Source organism: Lactuca serriola, chromosome 9 (genome assembly GCF_051521515.1).
Source record: "Lactuca serriola cultivar US96UC23 chromosome 9, Lser_US96UC23_V15, whole genome shotgun sequence".
Classification (NCBI taxonomy): domain Eukaryota; kingdom Viridiplantae; phylum Streptophyta; class Magnoliopsida; order Asterales; family Asteraceae; genus Lactuca; species Lactuca serriola.
Genome location: NC_136416.1, coordinates 12,403,813 through 12,421,354, shown reverse-complemented (window position 1 = coordinate 12,421,354; position 17,542 = coordinate 12,403,813). Strand labels below are relative to the sequence as shown.

At 35.1% G+C, this 17,542-nt stretch overlaps 2 protein-coding genes across 2 annotated transcripts; both read left to right on the top strand.

The window, feature by feature from the left end:
* Positions 1-3,599: 3,599 nt before the first annotated feature.
* On the top strand, positions 3,600-6,056 carry LOC145077143 (CDT1-like protein a, chloroplastic). The gene is made up of 7 exons (XM_079022916.1): positions 3,600-4,031; positions 4,132-4,251; positions 4,346-4,580; positions 4,671-5,249; positions 5,351-5,546; positions 5,648-5,738; positions 5,827-6,056. The coding sequence occupies exons 1-7, from the start codon at positions 3,691-3,693 to the stop codon at positions 5,882-5,884; spliced, it is 1,620 nt and encodes a 539-aa protein (XP_078879042.1). The 5' UTR covers positions 3,600-3,690; the 3' UTR covers positions 5,885-6,056.
* A 1,903-nt stretch (positions 6,057-7,959) lies between these two features.
* LOC145077124 (H/ACA ribonucleoprotein complex subunit 3-like protein) lies at positions 7,960-9,336 on the top strand. Its single transcript, XM_079022898.1, has 4 exons — positions 7,960-8,115; positions 8,517-8,584; positions 8,810-8,852; positions 9,053-9,336. The coding sequence occupies exons 2-4, from the start codon at positions 8,531-8,533 to the stop codon at positions 9,148-9,150; spliced, it is 195 nt and encodes a 64-aa protein (XP_078879024.1). The 5' UTR covers positions 7,960-8,115; positions 8,517-8,530; the 3' UTR covers positions 9,151-9,336.
* Positions 9,337-17,542: the final 8,206 nt, after the last annotated feature.

The window sequence follows — 17,542 nt, the reverse complement described above, 5'->3', positions numbered from 1 at the left end:
CTCAAATAACTCAGATTTGCCCTAGGATCTTTGCACTCCAACTCTTCTCCTTGCTTCTTTCTTCTTCTCCTTCTTCACACCTTCACAAAATGGCACCAAAAACACTTATAAGCTCTCAAGGGAGGATTAGGGTTTTCTCACTGCGTTCACAGGGTGAGGGAGGCGAGAATGGGGTTATAAGGTGGTTTAAATAGTGGGCAACCCGGGGATTTAGGGTTTCACCCAGACGGATGGACTCGCCGAGTCCAGGATATGGACTCGCCGAGTCCCCGGCTCACGCGTGCTCGCAGCCGCGACCCTACTCGGCGAGTCAGGCTATGAACTCGCCGAGTTCCTCTTGCAAAACTTACAACAATTACCAATGAATTAACATACCGGGAACGGGTCGTTACATTATCGTTGGACTACTATCGATGAGATCTTCGACTCTCGTTTAGATTGTTTCGGCTAAGTATCACTCGACTTCAATCTCGAGTTTCGGGCTGCATACTGCTAAGTCGAAACTTCGGAAAATCATAACTTCTTCATACGAAGTCAGATTTGGGCGTTCTTTTACGCACGATCTCGGTTTAACGTATTCTACAACTTTCATTTAGATCGCTAAGTTCAAATATCTCTCTAACGTAAATTCACTATTTACGTCGCGTTGTGTCGTGCCGGTTCTTTCGCGAAACTTCGACAGGTCATAACTTTTTCGTTATAGCTCGGATTTCGGCGTTCTTTATATGTACGGAATCCTTGTAACATATACTATAACTTAGTTAAGATTAATCCTTCTAAATAATCTTCCATAAAAAAGTCATTTTTTGATGCTTATCGTCTTTAAATTGACTAGCCCGGATCTATGGGCGTTACACCAATTGATGTTTTAGTTTTTGGTTGGGTTGGAGGGAAGCACACATGTATGGATGTAACAAAGGTTTCCTTTCTTGTGGGTTTGGAAAGTAAGGTTTTACTGCGGGGCAAGTTGCTTTAAAAGCCGTCTCATGCAAAATGGCAAAACACGAGAAAATATGCATGAAAAATCAACACACGTTTATTCCTTTTACATATGATACTTTCGGTTTCTTTGCACCAAATGTTGTAGAGCTCGTCAATAAAGTCCAACGGATCATGCATAATAATGTTATGACCCCAATATATATGAATGTTGTTTTTAAAAGAATTACTTTGTCATCCAAAATGAAGTTACGCTACAACTTGCTGTTCGTTTACCCGCTATGTTTATGTAAAACTTTTATGATTTATGATTTAGTAATATTTCATAAAACATGTATGGCAATAACCCTCTTTTTGATGTATTTTTATTTCAATCCAAGAAACATTTTAACTAATGTTTTAAAAACCGGTTTGAACCGACCGGTTGAACCGGAAACCAGGGAAGGGAACGGTTCAACTATCACCGATTTTATGTATATTTTTGAACCAGTTTGAACCGGCCGGTTTTTAGAAAAATCCGGTTGAACCGGTTCAATTAAACCGGTTAAATAGGTTAAATTGAATAAAAACACATGAAATTTAAACCTTTTGCATAATAAACTTTGGTAGTTTTTTCATATTTTTTAAATTTTTTCTTAATAAAAGCACATGATAAATGTTATGAAGTTTTTTGATGCGTTTATATTCATCTAGGACTTTTTTTTAATGCATGTGGATTGATGTAAAACTTATAATTATGAGTTATTTTAATGTATTTAGATTGATCTACAACTTGTTTTCATGTGTATTTTAATGTTTGAACTTATGGACATCAATTTTTTGATTTGTGTATGTATATGTAGAAAAATACGAAAAAAGATGAAAATTATAGAAACCGGTTTACTCAACGGTCGAACCGATTAAACCGGAAACCGATCATCATACCGGTTCAACTAAAAAACTAGTTTTTAAAACATTGATTTTAACTTTTTTTTTTCATCCTAAGACATTCTCGCTATAGACTTTGATTTAACAACCAAGATGACGACGAAAGAATATGATAATTGATTTCGACGGGAACGTACGAGGTTCGTGACCTTAGACATAGATGGGATTACACGACATCTGTCATGGATGGTCAAATCAGTTGGCTTAAGGAAGTCCCTCTTAAAGTCAATTGCTTCATCTGGAGGGCGAAAATGGGAAGGATACCTGTTGCTGTGGAGTTAGCAAAGAGAGGGGTAGTTCTGGAAAATTTGACTTGCCCCATGTGTAATGAATACGAAGAAGACTCTAATCATGTCCTGGTGGACTGCAGTTATGCCAGGAGTGTATGTGAAGGGGTATCAAGATGGTGTAATATTCAATTGGGACCTCTCCACACAATCAAGGATGTATTGGGTTCTATTTCTCAATGGGGGGTATGCAAAAAAAGTCAAGGATGTATTGGGTTCTATTTCTCAAAGGGAGGTATGCATAAAAAGAAGGATAATCTTAGCAATCTATTATGGAACTTTATGGAGTCTTTGGAAGGCAAGGAATGAAATGGTCTTCAAGAAAAACCGGCTGCCACCAGATAAAGTCACTGATATCATCAAATCAGTGGTTTACCTGTGGGTGAAAAATAGGGGGAACAACGACAAGCTAAATTGGGCATCATGGTCTCAATGCCCTTTGCTTTCCTGAACTTTTCTTTGTTTTGTTTTTACAATTCCTGTTTCTTTTCATTTCATCGTATTTTGAACTCTTGTATGCCACTAGCTGTGGTTTTTTTTTTTCCTCTATATATATCATTGGCCGGTTCCAAAAAAAAATTTGATGGCCCAATGGGCTATAAGTTAAAGGTTATCCTAAATGGACTAACGGCTAATTATTAAATATTATACCTAATCAGAATTTGAACACCAACAACGGTCATAATTAAAGAGTATATAACAATGTATGAATATATGTTTTCTATACATTTGAAACCCTAATAAAATTATGTTTCTTGATTGTTTGCCTAATGTTTTTGTAGACGTCTTCATTCACACAACCAAAACTATTTAAAGTGATCGTGATAGAACTGTCAAAGCTTTGAAGAGAAAAGGCTCAAACATTTTGAGAATTCGTTATTGATACAAGAATCATCAAAAAGAATATAGTCCGGTATTTTCATTTTATTTATCTATTAATGCAATTTTATTTATTTTGTTGATAAATTTATCTTAAAGCACGATAAAATTTAATGCTTACTTGATATATCGGTTGTTGATAAGATTAAGATTAGCATATAAAACAAGATAATTTTAAACCTAATTTAACAAAATCTGTATTTGAAAATTTAAAGTCATTCAAAATTAGAAATCAAAATATAATTCAATTTTAGCATATAAAATGAAAATTGATTTTTTTGGAAGCAAATAAAGAAACATCAATTTAATTAGTGCTCTAAATAATAAAATAGTTAAGAGTTTGGTGGGGGAAAAGCTGATTTTGTTTTAGCAATGAAAACTAATAAGAGAATTTTTGGACATAAGTAAACGAAATTTTAATTTTTGGATTTAAGATTTCAAAACTGTAAAGTTGAGGGTGTAAAAATAAACATAAGGAATTACAGACGCCTCCCCTCCCGCGTCCACGTATGATCTTGGCGCGAACGCTGTCTTGTTGATCAGCTTCCATATAATCATTCGCGCCAAAAGAAAACCTATTACTTTGCTAACGATCTCCACTATCTCCATCTTCACCGCATTTCTCATAACAACACACACAAATACACTCTCTGTTCAAATGGATTCCATCGGAGCTTCTTCTACACCGTTCGATTCGTTCAAATCGAAGAAAGTCCTCCGATCCTCCGTCGGCAAACAACATTCCGCCGACGAAGCAGATGGAGCACCAGATCAGATGCCGTTGAGCACCAAAACTCCTGCAACGCCCACACAACCGCCTCGAAGATCTCTCACCCGCCGCCAAGCATTGCGATCAGTGAGTCAAGTCAGGGAAGCGGCCAAGCACCTCCGAAAGTCAGATCTGAAACCTTCTGTTTCCTCTGACCCGTTAACATCCTCCGTTACCCCAAGCAAAACCCTAACCACGAAGCCAAAGACCACCAAAGCCCTTCCAAAAAGGTACAAATCGTTTTCCCGTTTCTTATACTGTTCTCTATCGAAATGTGTCTACTCTATTTGAATACAATGCTGATGATATTCGAATATTACTTGTGTTTAGGTACGAAATATTGGATGAGTTCTTTAATAGCCTGCAATCTTCTATTCGAATTCTTGGATTGAAAGGATCTATGTCGACGTTTACAAGCATTAGCCGTGCGGTGGAGAGTTTAACAGACAGGTATACGAATTCATTCATTCAAAACGCTTAATTTGTTAGATGGTATTGGGGGTGAGTTTTCTAATTTGTTTTTCGGTCATATTTGATTGTACAGGAGGTTCACCTATAGTCATCTAGCTCAGCTCAAGTTTATTTTGCCTGAGGGGATTGAGATAAAGAAGATTCTTGTCCGCGATGAACGAACCAGTTGCATGAAACCAGAACTTGACGTGACTTTGAATTTCAGCATTATTCAGGATGATGAAAAGCTTAAATCAGAGAGCAAGAACATACTGATGACGAAATTGTTTCGATCCAGGCTTGTGAGCTACTACAAGTCCAATCCCGAGGTATTGATATTTGTTGCATCCTACTATTTCACTCTGAATTAGGTTTTTTTATGCATAATCGTGTGATTAATAATGCTTCTTTTCATTTAGGGAGATGAAGTTCCAGAGGGGATGTTACCTGAACCATTCAATCAGTCGAGCTGTGTGCTATCTTCGAATGCAATGAAAAATCCCAATTTGGGCTCAGTTCAGGATACAGTCTCTCAACTTCAGCCATTGGTAGCATCTCATATGCCTCAGTCTTTCAAGAGACGCTTCTCAAAACAGGTTTCTGACAATAGCTCCGCCAAAGTAGCTTGCGTATCCATTGCTCCATCTCCGGTTCAAAAGTGTTCAAACTTACCTGAAACTCCAATTAAGAGCTTTTCAAAGAATGGAAATATTTCTTCCATTGATGGAACTCCTGCCAAGCTTTTTTCTACTCCAATGAGTGCTACACCTGCACAAGCAGTAAGAATGCCAGTAAGGAGTTTAATTACTCCTGATGAAGAAGATTCAATCATGTCTCCTACCAAATCAGTGCCCAACAAGTTAACTAGACGTTCAGGTGTTAGAAGATTGTTTGACACTCCTGTGAAGAATAAAACGCCTTCTGTCAAAATTGCATCTTCTTCTTCTTCCGATGATGATAGTCTTTGTGATATTCTTTCGGGAGATCTGTTTGCATCTGTAGGTTTATGTTACTCTGTTCATTTCGTTTCTTCAATTTTATGGATGTTTTTTGGTATTTGATGAGTTGAATCATAACTTGTTGATATATCTCTTTTCAGATTAAAGAGAAGGAACGAAAAGCAAAGGAGGAGAATGATCCAGCAATCTCACATGCTAAATGGAGGAAACAAATGATTGCAGGGTTACCCAAGCTTTTTGACTCTCTTTTGTTTATTTTTCAAAAACGCTCAGTCATCACAAAAGAGGAGCTCATACACACAATAATCTCATGCCGTTTGGAAATTGTTGATAGAAGTAAGTCTTCATTCATGATCATGGTATACATATACATATACATATCCTATCAATTTCGTCACTATATAAAAGCCCAAATCTAATCCTAATTTTACCCACAGGAGAAGTTGAGGAACAACTCATGTTGTTGAAAGAACTAGCACCTGAATGGATTCATCAGAAAATGGCATCCAGTGGTGATCTTCTCTTCTGGTAAAACCCAACAAAATATAATAGTATTAGTTTCAATTGTTTCCCTTTAAATCATTTTTAAAGTTAACAAATTTTCTTTCAAATGCAGTGTTAACAAGATATCAAGCCCAGAGTCGATATGCACAAGATTATCAGAAGCTAACTAAGTGAATGCTCGTTAATTAGATTGTAAATCTTTTCACCATTTTTGTAATTTAATTTTTAGCTGAAAGTGTTAGGCCAATCAGTTTGACATCATAGAGATAGATAGTATCTGGTTATATGCTGCTGCTTAATTTGATATATGGAATAAAAAAGAAGCAGTAACATTTATCAATATACCACTCATAGTTTTAACAATCTTGAGGTTTTCTTGGCCCTTTCCTGTTGACCTGTTGTAATCTTGTTGAATCCTAAATCTTTCCTTGGTATAGCTTATAGTTTTAAAAACATATTTACCAAAATACTTCATAATGATATATTACCAAGATTGTTGGGTTGATATAATAAAAAATCAGTGGAGAAATGAAAGTAGGATGCTATAATAAACAAATCAACGAAAGTACTTTGCTGTTTCCTGCACTCTGACTTGTTAAAATGCAGCAAAGTGTGTTCTATTAATGCATTGTACTTCCATTTTTTTTTACTTTAAAAAATGTACCCCAATTATAGCATTGTACTTTCATTTGTTTCAAAATCTACCCAGTCAGTTGTACAGATGAAATGATATTGTTATTATTTCTTACATTTAAACTTTCAAAAGGAGCTGGCAATTATGTCTATGTCTGCTCTCATATGGTATTGTAACTGTGTTTTTTTTCTTATTAATGCAATGTACTTTGAAAACTCTACCCGATTATAGCATTGTACTTTCATGTATTTTTTATTATGACATTATATGTATTTAGATGACATTATATGTATTTAGGAAGAAATGAATGTAGGATGCTGTTTCTTGCAGTAACACTTTCTTTATTTGTTTGTTTTGTTTTTTTTTTTTTAATTATTGAACTATTTATTATTTATTGTTCCTGGATATCAAAACTTGAACTCGGGAAGCTTTGTTGGTTGAGTAGACATAACTAGGGCTTCGATCCAATCATAAGGGAGGAGAGAGTCATTCCCTCCCAACCCATTGAACTCGGGAAGTTTTGTATTTTTTTTAATTGAATGGGTTGAGTGGGTTCAAAAAGATAAGATTTTTGTGTGTTGTGGGTTGAGAACGATAATGAAAAATAAAAGAGAAAAAATGATGTGACAGTGGGTTCAGTGGGTTGGGACTTGGGAGGGAATGACTCCCTCCTCCCTAATAATAATAAACATATCAACGGAAGAAAACCAAAAAGCTTTCCTACAGATTGCAGTATTGTCTTTTTAGAATCAGTCGAATCATCTTCATTCAACTTGGGACTCCCCTCAGTTGGGCCTTGTTTGGAAAGATCACAATGTTTTAACACAAAGAATTCACGATCATCTGGCGTTCTGTTAAAAGTCCTGTTTGTCTGAGAAGAGAACTTGTTTGGAAGATAAGCTCCTCGCTAATATGGACAAAGGTATCGATAGTTGGAAGTATTTCGACTTTTTTCCCTTACATCAATGATCGTTTTATATATATATATATATATATATATATATATATATATATATATATATATATATATATATATATATATATATATATATATATATCATGAATGATATCTTCATACTTAGAGCTGGAAGGCTGAAACACCCATTGCATGAGTAGTTTTTAGGAAAACATAAAAAATCATTTGATTTTAAATTTGCAAGATTTTTTTAAGTTAAAAAAAATACGGAAAATATAGTTCCAAATCCAAAACGGATTTAATTTGTTTAAAATTGTAAGCTCCATCGGTGTCAAAATATAAAGTTAGTGACTGAAACATAAGATTCAACCATGTAAGAAAATGAAACACAAGATCTATCCGTAAAAATAAATAAAAAGTTACTTTATAAAACATATATTGCTGTGAATGGAGAAAAACTGTTGTATACCAAGATTTTTTTTGGAACGGCAAACTAATCTAGTTTTAAATTACCACCTGTCTCCAACAAGATTAGAACCCATGACTTATTAACTAAGAGAATATTTTTTACAGGTAGACTAAAAACTTTTTCGGTGCAGAAAGAAACTGATAGTGAATTTTGACTTCCTAAAATTTAGTTGATTTAACTCGTCCATTTTTCCAAAGTACAAGAATGAAATAATACAGTTAATACTAAGTTAAGGGTTCATTTTGTCAAATTTCATAATATCATTGCCGCGAGTGGATAATATAAAGCCCTAAAACCCAGAGATAAACCCTAGTATTTTTCGCCGTCGTCGATCATCGGAAGACTTTATCTGACAGTCGCCGTTCTTCTCCTGCTAATCAAGGTACTCTCTTCACCCTTCTCCGAAACTTTCTTAATGACGCATATAATTCATTCATCCTTTTGATTTCTGGTTCGCCCTTTCCCGATAAAAGCGCTTTGATTTTTCAACGTTGTTGTAGATACATAAACAATCATAGAAGTTTGTGATTTTTCAACGTTGTTGTAGATACTTTCTTCACCCTTCTCCGAAACTTTCTTCACCCCCTAATTAGATCCACTGGCACCTATACCCATTAGGTCTTCAAACCTAAATTGTTGCTAATTTAAGATTCTAAGGATGCCTGCTATTTTGTTTGTGAGGGTAAAATTGATTGCTTTCCACCCCGGATCCATAACTGATTTTCTTACTTCATGTGTAATTGTGTATATGTGAGTCTAATCATGCTTTTGCGCTTCTTGCAGTATACTCAATCAAGATGTATCTCCAGTTTTACATAAACGAAAATGGTGACAAAGTTTACACCACCAAGGTTCGTCCATTTTAGGCATTCGTGTACTTGAAAAGTTTGCAACAATTTCTAATAATTTGTCTTCTTGGCATTCTTTATTGATATTGACTTCATTCTGTCAATAAACCTGATTGTTCATTGATCTGAAATACGTATTTGCACCTTAATTCCATAAATGAGTGAAGAAGCTTTTGGTCTTATTATTTTAGAAATTGCTTGATCTTTTTTTTTTTTTGGTGTGTGCAGAAAGAGTCACCACTTGGACTTGCCACGCAGTCTGCTCATCCTGGTATGTTTTTCATTTATCATATGTACAAGTTCTTAATGAGGACATAATAACTTAATCGTGGAAAGCCATATATAGGTGTTTATTTTTTACTTAATCCATAAAGAACGACTTAATAGAAAAAATAAAAGAAAATGGCTTTCCCTGATAAGTCTTAACTTATTACAAGTTTGCCCTCATTTATTTTTTCCTTTTATCTGCAGCTCGGTTTTCACCTGATGATAAGTTCTCAAGGCAAAGAGTTCTTTTGAAGAAACGTTTTGGATTGCTGCCAACTCAAAAACCACCTCGCAAATACTGAATAGTTTGTTTATGGTTTTGACAACACCAATTTGCACTTGTAAAATGGGAATTTTGGCCATGGTTGCATTGTTCTTGATATGATCCACAAGTAACATAATCAATATTTCTACCAATTTACTTTTTGATGGATCTATTTGGGTTATTTTTGATCTTTAAATGCATGCAAATGGTGTTATTCAAACTATTTTATTGTTTTGATATGGTTTTCATAATCATTTAGCGTATGGATTGATTTTATCTTTGAGTAAATTACTGAAATTGTTCCTGTGGCTTGGTCAAAATTGAACGTTTGGTCCTAATTTTTTTTTGCACTCGGATAGTCCCTGTGGATTGATTTTGTTGCGTTTTTCGTCCATGTGGTTTGATTTTGTTGCATTTTTCGTCCCTTACATACATAAAGTTAGGGACCATACATAAAGTTAGGGACCAAACATGCAACTTTTACCAAACCATAGAGACGAAAAACGCAACAAAATCAAACCACAGGGACGATCCGAGTGTAAAAAAAAAATTAGAGACCAAACGTGCAATTTTGACCAAACCACAGGGACGATTTCAGAAATTTACTCTTTATCATTTATCTTTTTTTTTTATCATGTAACCTTACATTTAATGTTATGATAGATAATGAGAAAGAGATCATGGTTTTGGTTTCTTAATTTAGAAGTTAAAATAAAAAGCAAGAGCACAAAACACATCAAAATTGTAACTTCCTATTCTTCAATCCATTTTTATTTTTTCCCTGTAAATAATGTTTCATTTCCAACCCTATTATATTTTTTACTCCATTTTTATCTCCAAAAAATATATTTTATTCTTCTAACTTATAGAAATTGTCCAACACACTCTTATTAATTTGGTTTTAACAAATATATAATTTATATTATTTCGTTACAATAATATTAAATAAATTAGATTATATTTATAATATATAATTATAAGCTTTTGTAAAATATGTTATTGTGTTTTAAAATTTCAATTATGTCTTTAAATTTTAATATGAATTTGTTAAACAAAAAACAAACTTTATATTTATAATTAATTAATAGAATTTAATATATAACACAATATTATAAGTATTAAATATTACATTTAAATAATAATTAGTAAATAAAAAATCAAAATTGTATAAATATATAAAACGAGGGAGTAAAACTAACAACTCAAAGTTCATCCCTATTTTGGGGGATATAAATAGTATAACACCAAATATGGTGTTATACTATTTATTTTCCCCAAAATGGGGGAATAAATGGAGTAGAGTTGGAGAGGAATAAGGGAAGAAATGGAGGAAAAAATGGAAAATGGGAGTGGGTTGGAGATGCTCTTAGTTTGCTTGATTTCTAGTGTTAAGCACTTCCGGTACATTAAAAGAAAAGACACTCATTTTTTGTGTTTTGTTGATATTGTGGGAGCAAAATACAATGTCCATATAGGTAAAGAAAATAGCATTTTCCATATTTTTTCACTTACAACACTGAGCCAGGTAGGTTCATATGAGACCGGACAGGCTTAATGGTCAGAAAAGTAGTAAAGCTTACTTTTATCAGGCTGCAGGGAGTGGCCTGCCATGTCCCTCGCTTTGCTTACATGGAATACTCGCCATCACTCCTCTACAGCTGTTAAACTTATGTGTCAGGCAATCCTCGCCAAGTGCTTGGCAAGATGAAAAAGAATATGGAAAGGAAGCAGGTGGTCCCCTCTGACAATTTTATTGTTTCAGTTTTAATTAGTTGTAAATTTAGCTTAACAACTTGTACAATATTAAAGTTTATATTAATTAAATATTTAAGTAAACATTTATTTGATTTTAAAAAAAATTTCATCTTTTAAACACATCATCATTCTATGTCATCAAACTAACTTAGGTGTTGATAAAAAATATGATGTGACAATGCTTTAGCACATGCTACTACTCCCTATAGCCTCATATATTTGGTCAATGGTTGCTTCCATATCCTCTTAACAAGTATAGGAAAGAGTTTTTATTTATTTATTTATTATTTATTTTTTTAATAATAATTAACCTAGACATACACAATTCTTTGGTTAACATTAAAAATTTGAAATAACTCGATGAAATGATGTTCGATTTGGAAAAAAATGATAAAGTGATGTTCGATTTGGAAAAATATAGAGTGTCAAAATCGAAAAACTGATAACATAGTGACTTTCGTGTCATTTGCAATTTTTAATATGTAATCATTTTTTTAATTTTAGTATGCAAATGTTTTTGACATTTGGATAAAATGACCATATTTGAAGAGATGTTTAAAAATCAGGTTAACCATGCCGGTCCGGTCGAACTGGTTGGATTGTGACTCGGTGAAGAGAACGGGTCAATCATGATCGGCTTTGTGCTATTTCTGATCGATATTAAATCGGTCGATTTTCTCAAAAAATTGGTTGAACAAGTAACATGGAATCGTTAAAAACCAGGGTTAACCAAGTGACCTAGAATTTTTGAGATCTATTTTACCCTTTTAACTTTAGACATAAATCCATATCTATTAGGTTGAAATTTAGAAGAAAATGAAAATCAAAGCTTCTCTTTCTTGTGTCATAGTGGTTGAAGTAAATCCATAGCTATTGGGTTGAAATTTAAAAGAAAATGCAAATCAAAGCTTCTCTTTCTTGTGTCATAGTGGTTGAAGTGTGTAAATGGTAGCTTTTAAAGTGTGCAAATAGTATCTTTAAAAGTTGGTGTAAAAGTTGTGTGCATTATGTTTGTGAAGAAAATGGTATTTTGGTCTTTATATTAAAAAAATGGAAAAATAGTTATTAAGAAATCTTATAAGTTATTATGATGTTATATAAGTTTTGTTGATGTAATGAATGCATAAGTGAAGTTAGAAATGAAAGACATGTAATATTGAGTTTTTACATTAAATATGATAAAATAACATTTTTGGAAAATTTATAATTCATGATCCGGAGTCATTTAAAAGAGATCCTATAAATGGTTTTTACAAACGGTTATGAACTACCGATACAAACAACAATAAAATACCAATACAAACAACATTTTTAAAAAATGTATAATTCATGATCTGGAGTCATTTAGAAGAGATCATATAAATATTTTTTGCAAACGGTTACGAACTACCGATACAAACAACAATAAAAGACCGATTTATTTATGCTTGTTTTTAAAATCAGAGTATTCTTTTAAAGAAAACAGTTGCGGAATTTGTTCCCAAAACAAAATATGATAATAACTTATCAAAACATTTCTCAAAGAGAATGTATTTTCATTTAATAATAAAACCTTGGGATGTCATGTTCCGATACAGACATATAAGCATAAACAGAACTTACATTTAATTACACAATTGATTTATATCTCCTTTAAATCTCTCTGTGCAATATGTCTTCGTATTAATACCTGTGATACAAAGAAAACTGAGTGGGTCAGGCTTGGGAGCCTGGTGAACATATAGGGTTTTCATCCCACAACGTTATATCATATATTTATAAATATAGAACATTCAAACTTGCACTATTTCACCATATAAAGGCAACTCTTAACCCACCCCATTGATCCTCACAATGACACGATCTAAACTCTCGCATCTAATATTTTTCCTCTTTACCTGATCCCTACTCATGGATCTAAAACTATCCTCTTCACCTGATCCATACTCATGGATCTAAAACTACCTGATCCATACTCACGGATCTAAAACTACCTGATCCATACTCACGGATCTAAAACTACCTCCTGATCTGATCCATACTCCCGGATCAATAATTGTACCCAATCCATACTCCCGGAATAAGGACAATCAACTATACCCTAATCCTGATCTGATCCATACTCCCGGATCAATAACTGTACCCAATCCATACTCCCGGACTAGGGACAATTAACTTAGTCTTAATCCATACTCCCGGACTAATAACAAGTTTTATCTCTTTACCTGATCCATACTCCCGGATCTAAAATTAACCTCTTAGTCTAATCCATACTCGCTGAATAACTAGATCAACAACAACAACATCGAGGCCTCTCATCTGTTTATCACACATCAACTATCTACCCATGTTCTACCCAACATATTAGTAGATAAAATATATATTTTTATACATAGTTTAAAACCTGTATAACATTCTCATTCAATACCTATTCCACATAATGGATGAGGCACACCCACATAACACGTATTTCATAGAGAATAAATCAGATCTATGAGATAGAAGAAAGTGAATATACATTCACACACATAACAACAAAACTATACACATAACACGTATTTCGTATAAAATACTTCATAATTATGCGTTAGAAGAAAGTAACCACACACTCACTTGATTAGAAGATGATCGGACAGCACTACGACTCGTAGAAGTAGTATTCTCCGGTAGATCTGGAAGATCTCTACAAAAATCGAACTTCTCGCGGGCAGAGCTTCGGCTCGGGAATCGCACTTCTCGGGATCTCGGGAGCGTAAAACTTCCTGCTTAACTTGGATATGAGATCCGGGGTGTCGGGATGGCTTCGGGGGTTTACATGCAGAGCTTCGACACAAAAACGAGGAGAAATGAGCAAATAAGCCCGGAACCCTCACAGTACGCGGGGCGTACTGCCTTACGCGGGGCGTAGGCCTCCGGAATCGTCACTGCATGCGTCATCCGAAGAACTCGAGTGCGAGGCGCATCATGCTTCGCGGTACGCGGGACGTACTTCGGATCAGATTGCTGACTCCTTCGGATATACATCTGAATTAAAGATTAAATTTAAATCTTAATTAATTAATAAACTTCGGAAATTCATATCTTCTTCATACGAACTCTGTTTTCGACGTTCTTTATATCCACGCATAGGTGAGACTACGCTCTACAACTTTCGTTTAGACTCCGTCGGCTAATTTTGACTTTTATTTTTATTATTTATTTTTAATAGGTCGGGACATAAAATTTCGTTATAAATTCATAACTTCTTTGTCCGACGTCCGTTCTTACCTAACTTTTCGTCGTTTCGCTACTAACAACGAGATATTCGATTCTCGTTTAGATCACTAAGGCTAAATATCACTCTAACGTAAATTCACTTTTTACGTCATTCAACGTTGTGCCGGTTCTGTCGCGAAATTTCAACAAGTCATAACTTCTTCGTTATAACTCGGATTTCGGCGTTCTTTATATGTACGGAATCCTTGTAACATATACTACAAATTAGTTAAGATTATTCATTCTAAATAATATTTTATCAAAAAGTCCTTTTTGACGCTTATCGTCTTTGAATTGACTAGCCCTGATCTACGGGCGTTACAATTATCTCCCCCTTAGGATGATTACGTCCCGGAATCATCAACGAAAATAGAACTTGTATAATGATTCCATACGCTATCTCTTCATCCTAGGTAATAACCGTAAATTCTATGTTTCCTCGAAAGAGTATTTAACTCTATGGCTTTCTTGACCGTAGACGATGCCCGATCTTGCATCTGCTTATCGTACTATGTTGTACTTTCAATCGTAACCCTCGAGTTACTAAATAGTCGTTATTATGGACTCCTTCTTCTTCTCAGGATAATTACTTTCATTATCTATTGTAACAAACCGATGGGTCGTGCTCTATCGACCTCTCATCGCACGATGCGACGCTTAGACTCGGTCTTTAATAAAGTTAAATTCCAGAATGGAATATACCTTCCCTCATATTCTAATGTGATATAATCACATTTCAGCATGTAGCATTTCTACCTGCAAACTTCTTTTAACAACGAGCGCGACACTATCAATCACATTAACTTCAACCTTTTGACTTAAGTCAGATGTTACATCTAACTTGGTCGTCTAGACCACGTAACATACTCCTCGTAGTCGAACTCAAATTTAAACATGACCACTAGGGTCGGAACGCGAACCATATTACTAGTCATTACCGAAACAATGGTAATGACATACCAGAATAAAATGGAATCAATCACTAGCTTCTTGGTAACCTTGTGACTTTCCCTGATCCAAGTGCGAGTCCTGTGCTTCTGGTAGTATATGCATCTACTACCTTTCACACCTACTCATACTCGTCCCAAGTATTGTCCCGCAGTCGACCAAGTCACCATACAAGAAAATCACATAATCAATCAACACATCAGATAACAAAACTAGGGTTTATATTATTTCTTGAAACGATTACACAAAGGTTCAAGTTCACCCTATACTACGCCTCTAGTAGGCTACACCACATGTTACTTTTCATATCGTTACTTTAGAACTTGATCTTTGGATATAAAATCCTCATTTCCTTATTCCTTGCATTGCCATCTGCTTCATCAAGGATCATGTGGAATGCTTTTGGCTTTGGTGGTGCATTTGGCCTTATAGCCTCTTCTCTTCTTAGGCAGTTTTGCTTGAAGTGCCCTTCTTCGCCACACTTAAAGCAAACTTCTCTTTTGGTTGGGCATTTGCTGGCGTAATGACCAGTCTTCCCGCATTTAAAACAGGTCATTTCTTTAGAGCATTCCCGAATGTGCTTCCTTTTGCACTTGTCACACCATTGTGCTCCTCCTTCGAGCTTCTTCGAATCAGAATTCGAAAATTTTCTCTTCTCATCGGACCTTGAAGATCCTTCCATCTTTCTTTTCTCGCCCACCTCGTTTCTCTCTAGACCCCTTTCCTTTAACTGGGTCTCCACATTTTTAGCTGTTCGGACTGCTGTCTTCAAAGTAGTTGCCATCTTGACCGTTGGGCCAAAGTCGGCAGGCAGTCCATTTGTGAACCTCTCAATTTTTGAGAGTTCAGTCGGCACTAAGTATGGAAATAACTTCATCTTTTCGGTAAATGCAGTAGCATAATCATCAATGCTCAATTTACCTTTCTTCAGGTTCTGGAATTCATTGTTCAGATCAATCAGATCTATCTCTGAGCAGTACTGCATCTTTAACTGCTCCAGGAATGATTCCCAAGACATCTTCAGGGCTTCCCCTCGAGGCATCATATCTGCCAGTAACTTCCACCAGCTCAAGACTCCGGTCTTCAGTTGTCTAACTGCAAAGACAGTCTTCTGTTTGTTGCTACAGTCGCAACTCTCAAACACCATCTCCATTTCAGAGATCCAGTCCATAATCTCAACAGGCTTTGGGCTTCCAGAAAGACTTGGCGGCTTGGCGCCCAAGAAATTTTTATACATACGCCCATCCCTGTTTCTTTCCCTTTCCGGGTCATTCCTTTCTACCACTGGTGGTTCTGCTCGTCCAACCGTCCCACTGTAGTTACCTCCCTCTGAATGCCCTCCATTCACTTCAGGCTCTTCCAATTGAAGTGACACTTCCTCACGATTCTGTTGGAGTAATCGCCTTATCTCCTCCATTTGGCGATCCAACATCATCTGTATCATCGCTTGCACCCCAGCCATTGTCATTGGCTCTGGTGCTGCTGCTAAGACAGGTGCTTGCTCAACCACAGGTGGTTGATTCCTGTCTTCGTTCACATTTCCAACTCCACTTCTGGTTCTTACCAATTTTGATCTACACACCAAATAAGGTGAATTCAGATCCTCAATCACGACAGATAATTAAATCATCCTTATTACTCCGAAACGTTTACATGCTAGTTCTAATATCGTAATCAAACGCTTAGAATCCTAAACACATAAGGTTTCCAAATCCGGTCGGCAACAGACCATAGATCCGAACAAGTAATAGCATCAATATAGCTATCACACAAAACATTTAGCACATAAAAGCATTTTAGGCATCATTCCTAAAATAAACTAGTGCTTGTGTCGATTTAGGTGTACTACCTAACATATATTAGACATAGTCCTCACAATCATTACTTAGCATTCTAAGTTTAAGTCTAGAAATTTCCTACAAATTCCTAGTTCGCTTAAACTAATGCTCTGATACCAACTGTGACATCCCCATTTTTCACGGCCAGAAAAGACCGATTTGTTTATGCTTGTTTTTAAAATCAGAGTATTCTTTTAAAGAAAACAGTTGCGGAATTTGTTCCCAAAACAAAATATGATAATAACTTATCAAAACATTTTTCAAAGAGAATGTATTTTCATTTAATAATAAAACCTCGGGATGTCATGTTCCGATACAGACATATAAGCATAAACAGAACTTACATTTAATTACACAATTGATTTATATCTCCTTTAAATCTCTCTGTGCAATATGTCTTCGTATTAATACCTGTGATACAAAGAAAACTGAGTGGGTCAGGCTTGGGAGCCTGGTGAGCATATAGGGTTTTCATCCCACAATGTTATATCATATATTTATAAATATAGAACATTCAAACTTGCACTATTTCACCATATAAAGGCAACTCTTAACCCACCCCATTGATCCTCACAATGACACGATCTAAAATCTCGCATCTAATATTTTTCCTCTTTACCTGATCCCTACTCATGGATCTAAAACTATCCTCTT

Bases quoted from the DNA above. Each gene is read 5' to 3' on its own strand.
- LOC145077124 (XM_079022898.1), top strand. From the start codon at position 8,531: ATGTATCTCCAGTTTTACATAAACGAAAATGGTGACAAAGTTTACACC. The intron at 8,585-8,809 runs GTTCGTCCATTT...TGGTGTGTGCAG, and splicing joins ACAAAGTTTACACCACCAAG to AAAGAGTCACCACTTGGACT. The intron at 8,853-9,052 runs GTATGTTTTTCA...TTTTATCTGCAG, and splicing joins CACGCAGTCTGCTCATCCTG to CTCGGTTTTCACCTGATGAT.
- LOC145077143 (XM_079022916.1), top strand. From the start codon at position 3,691: ATGGATTCCATCGGAGCTTCTTCTACACCGTTCGATTCGTTCAAATCG. The intron at 5,250-5,350 runs GTAGGTTTATGT...ATCTCTTTTCAG, and splicing joins CGGGAGATCTGTTTGCATCT to ATTAAAGAGAAGGAACGAAA. The intron at 5,547-5,647 runs GTAAGTCTTCAT...TTTTACCCACAG, and splicing joins TTTGGAAATTGTTGATAGAA to GAGAAGTTGAGGAACAACTC.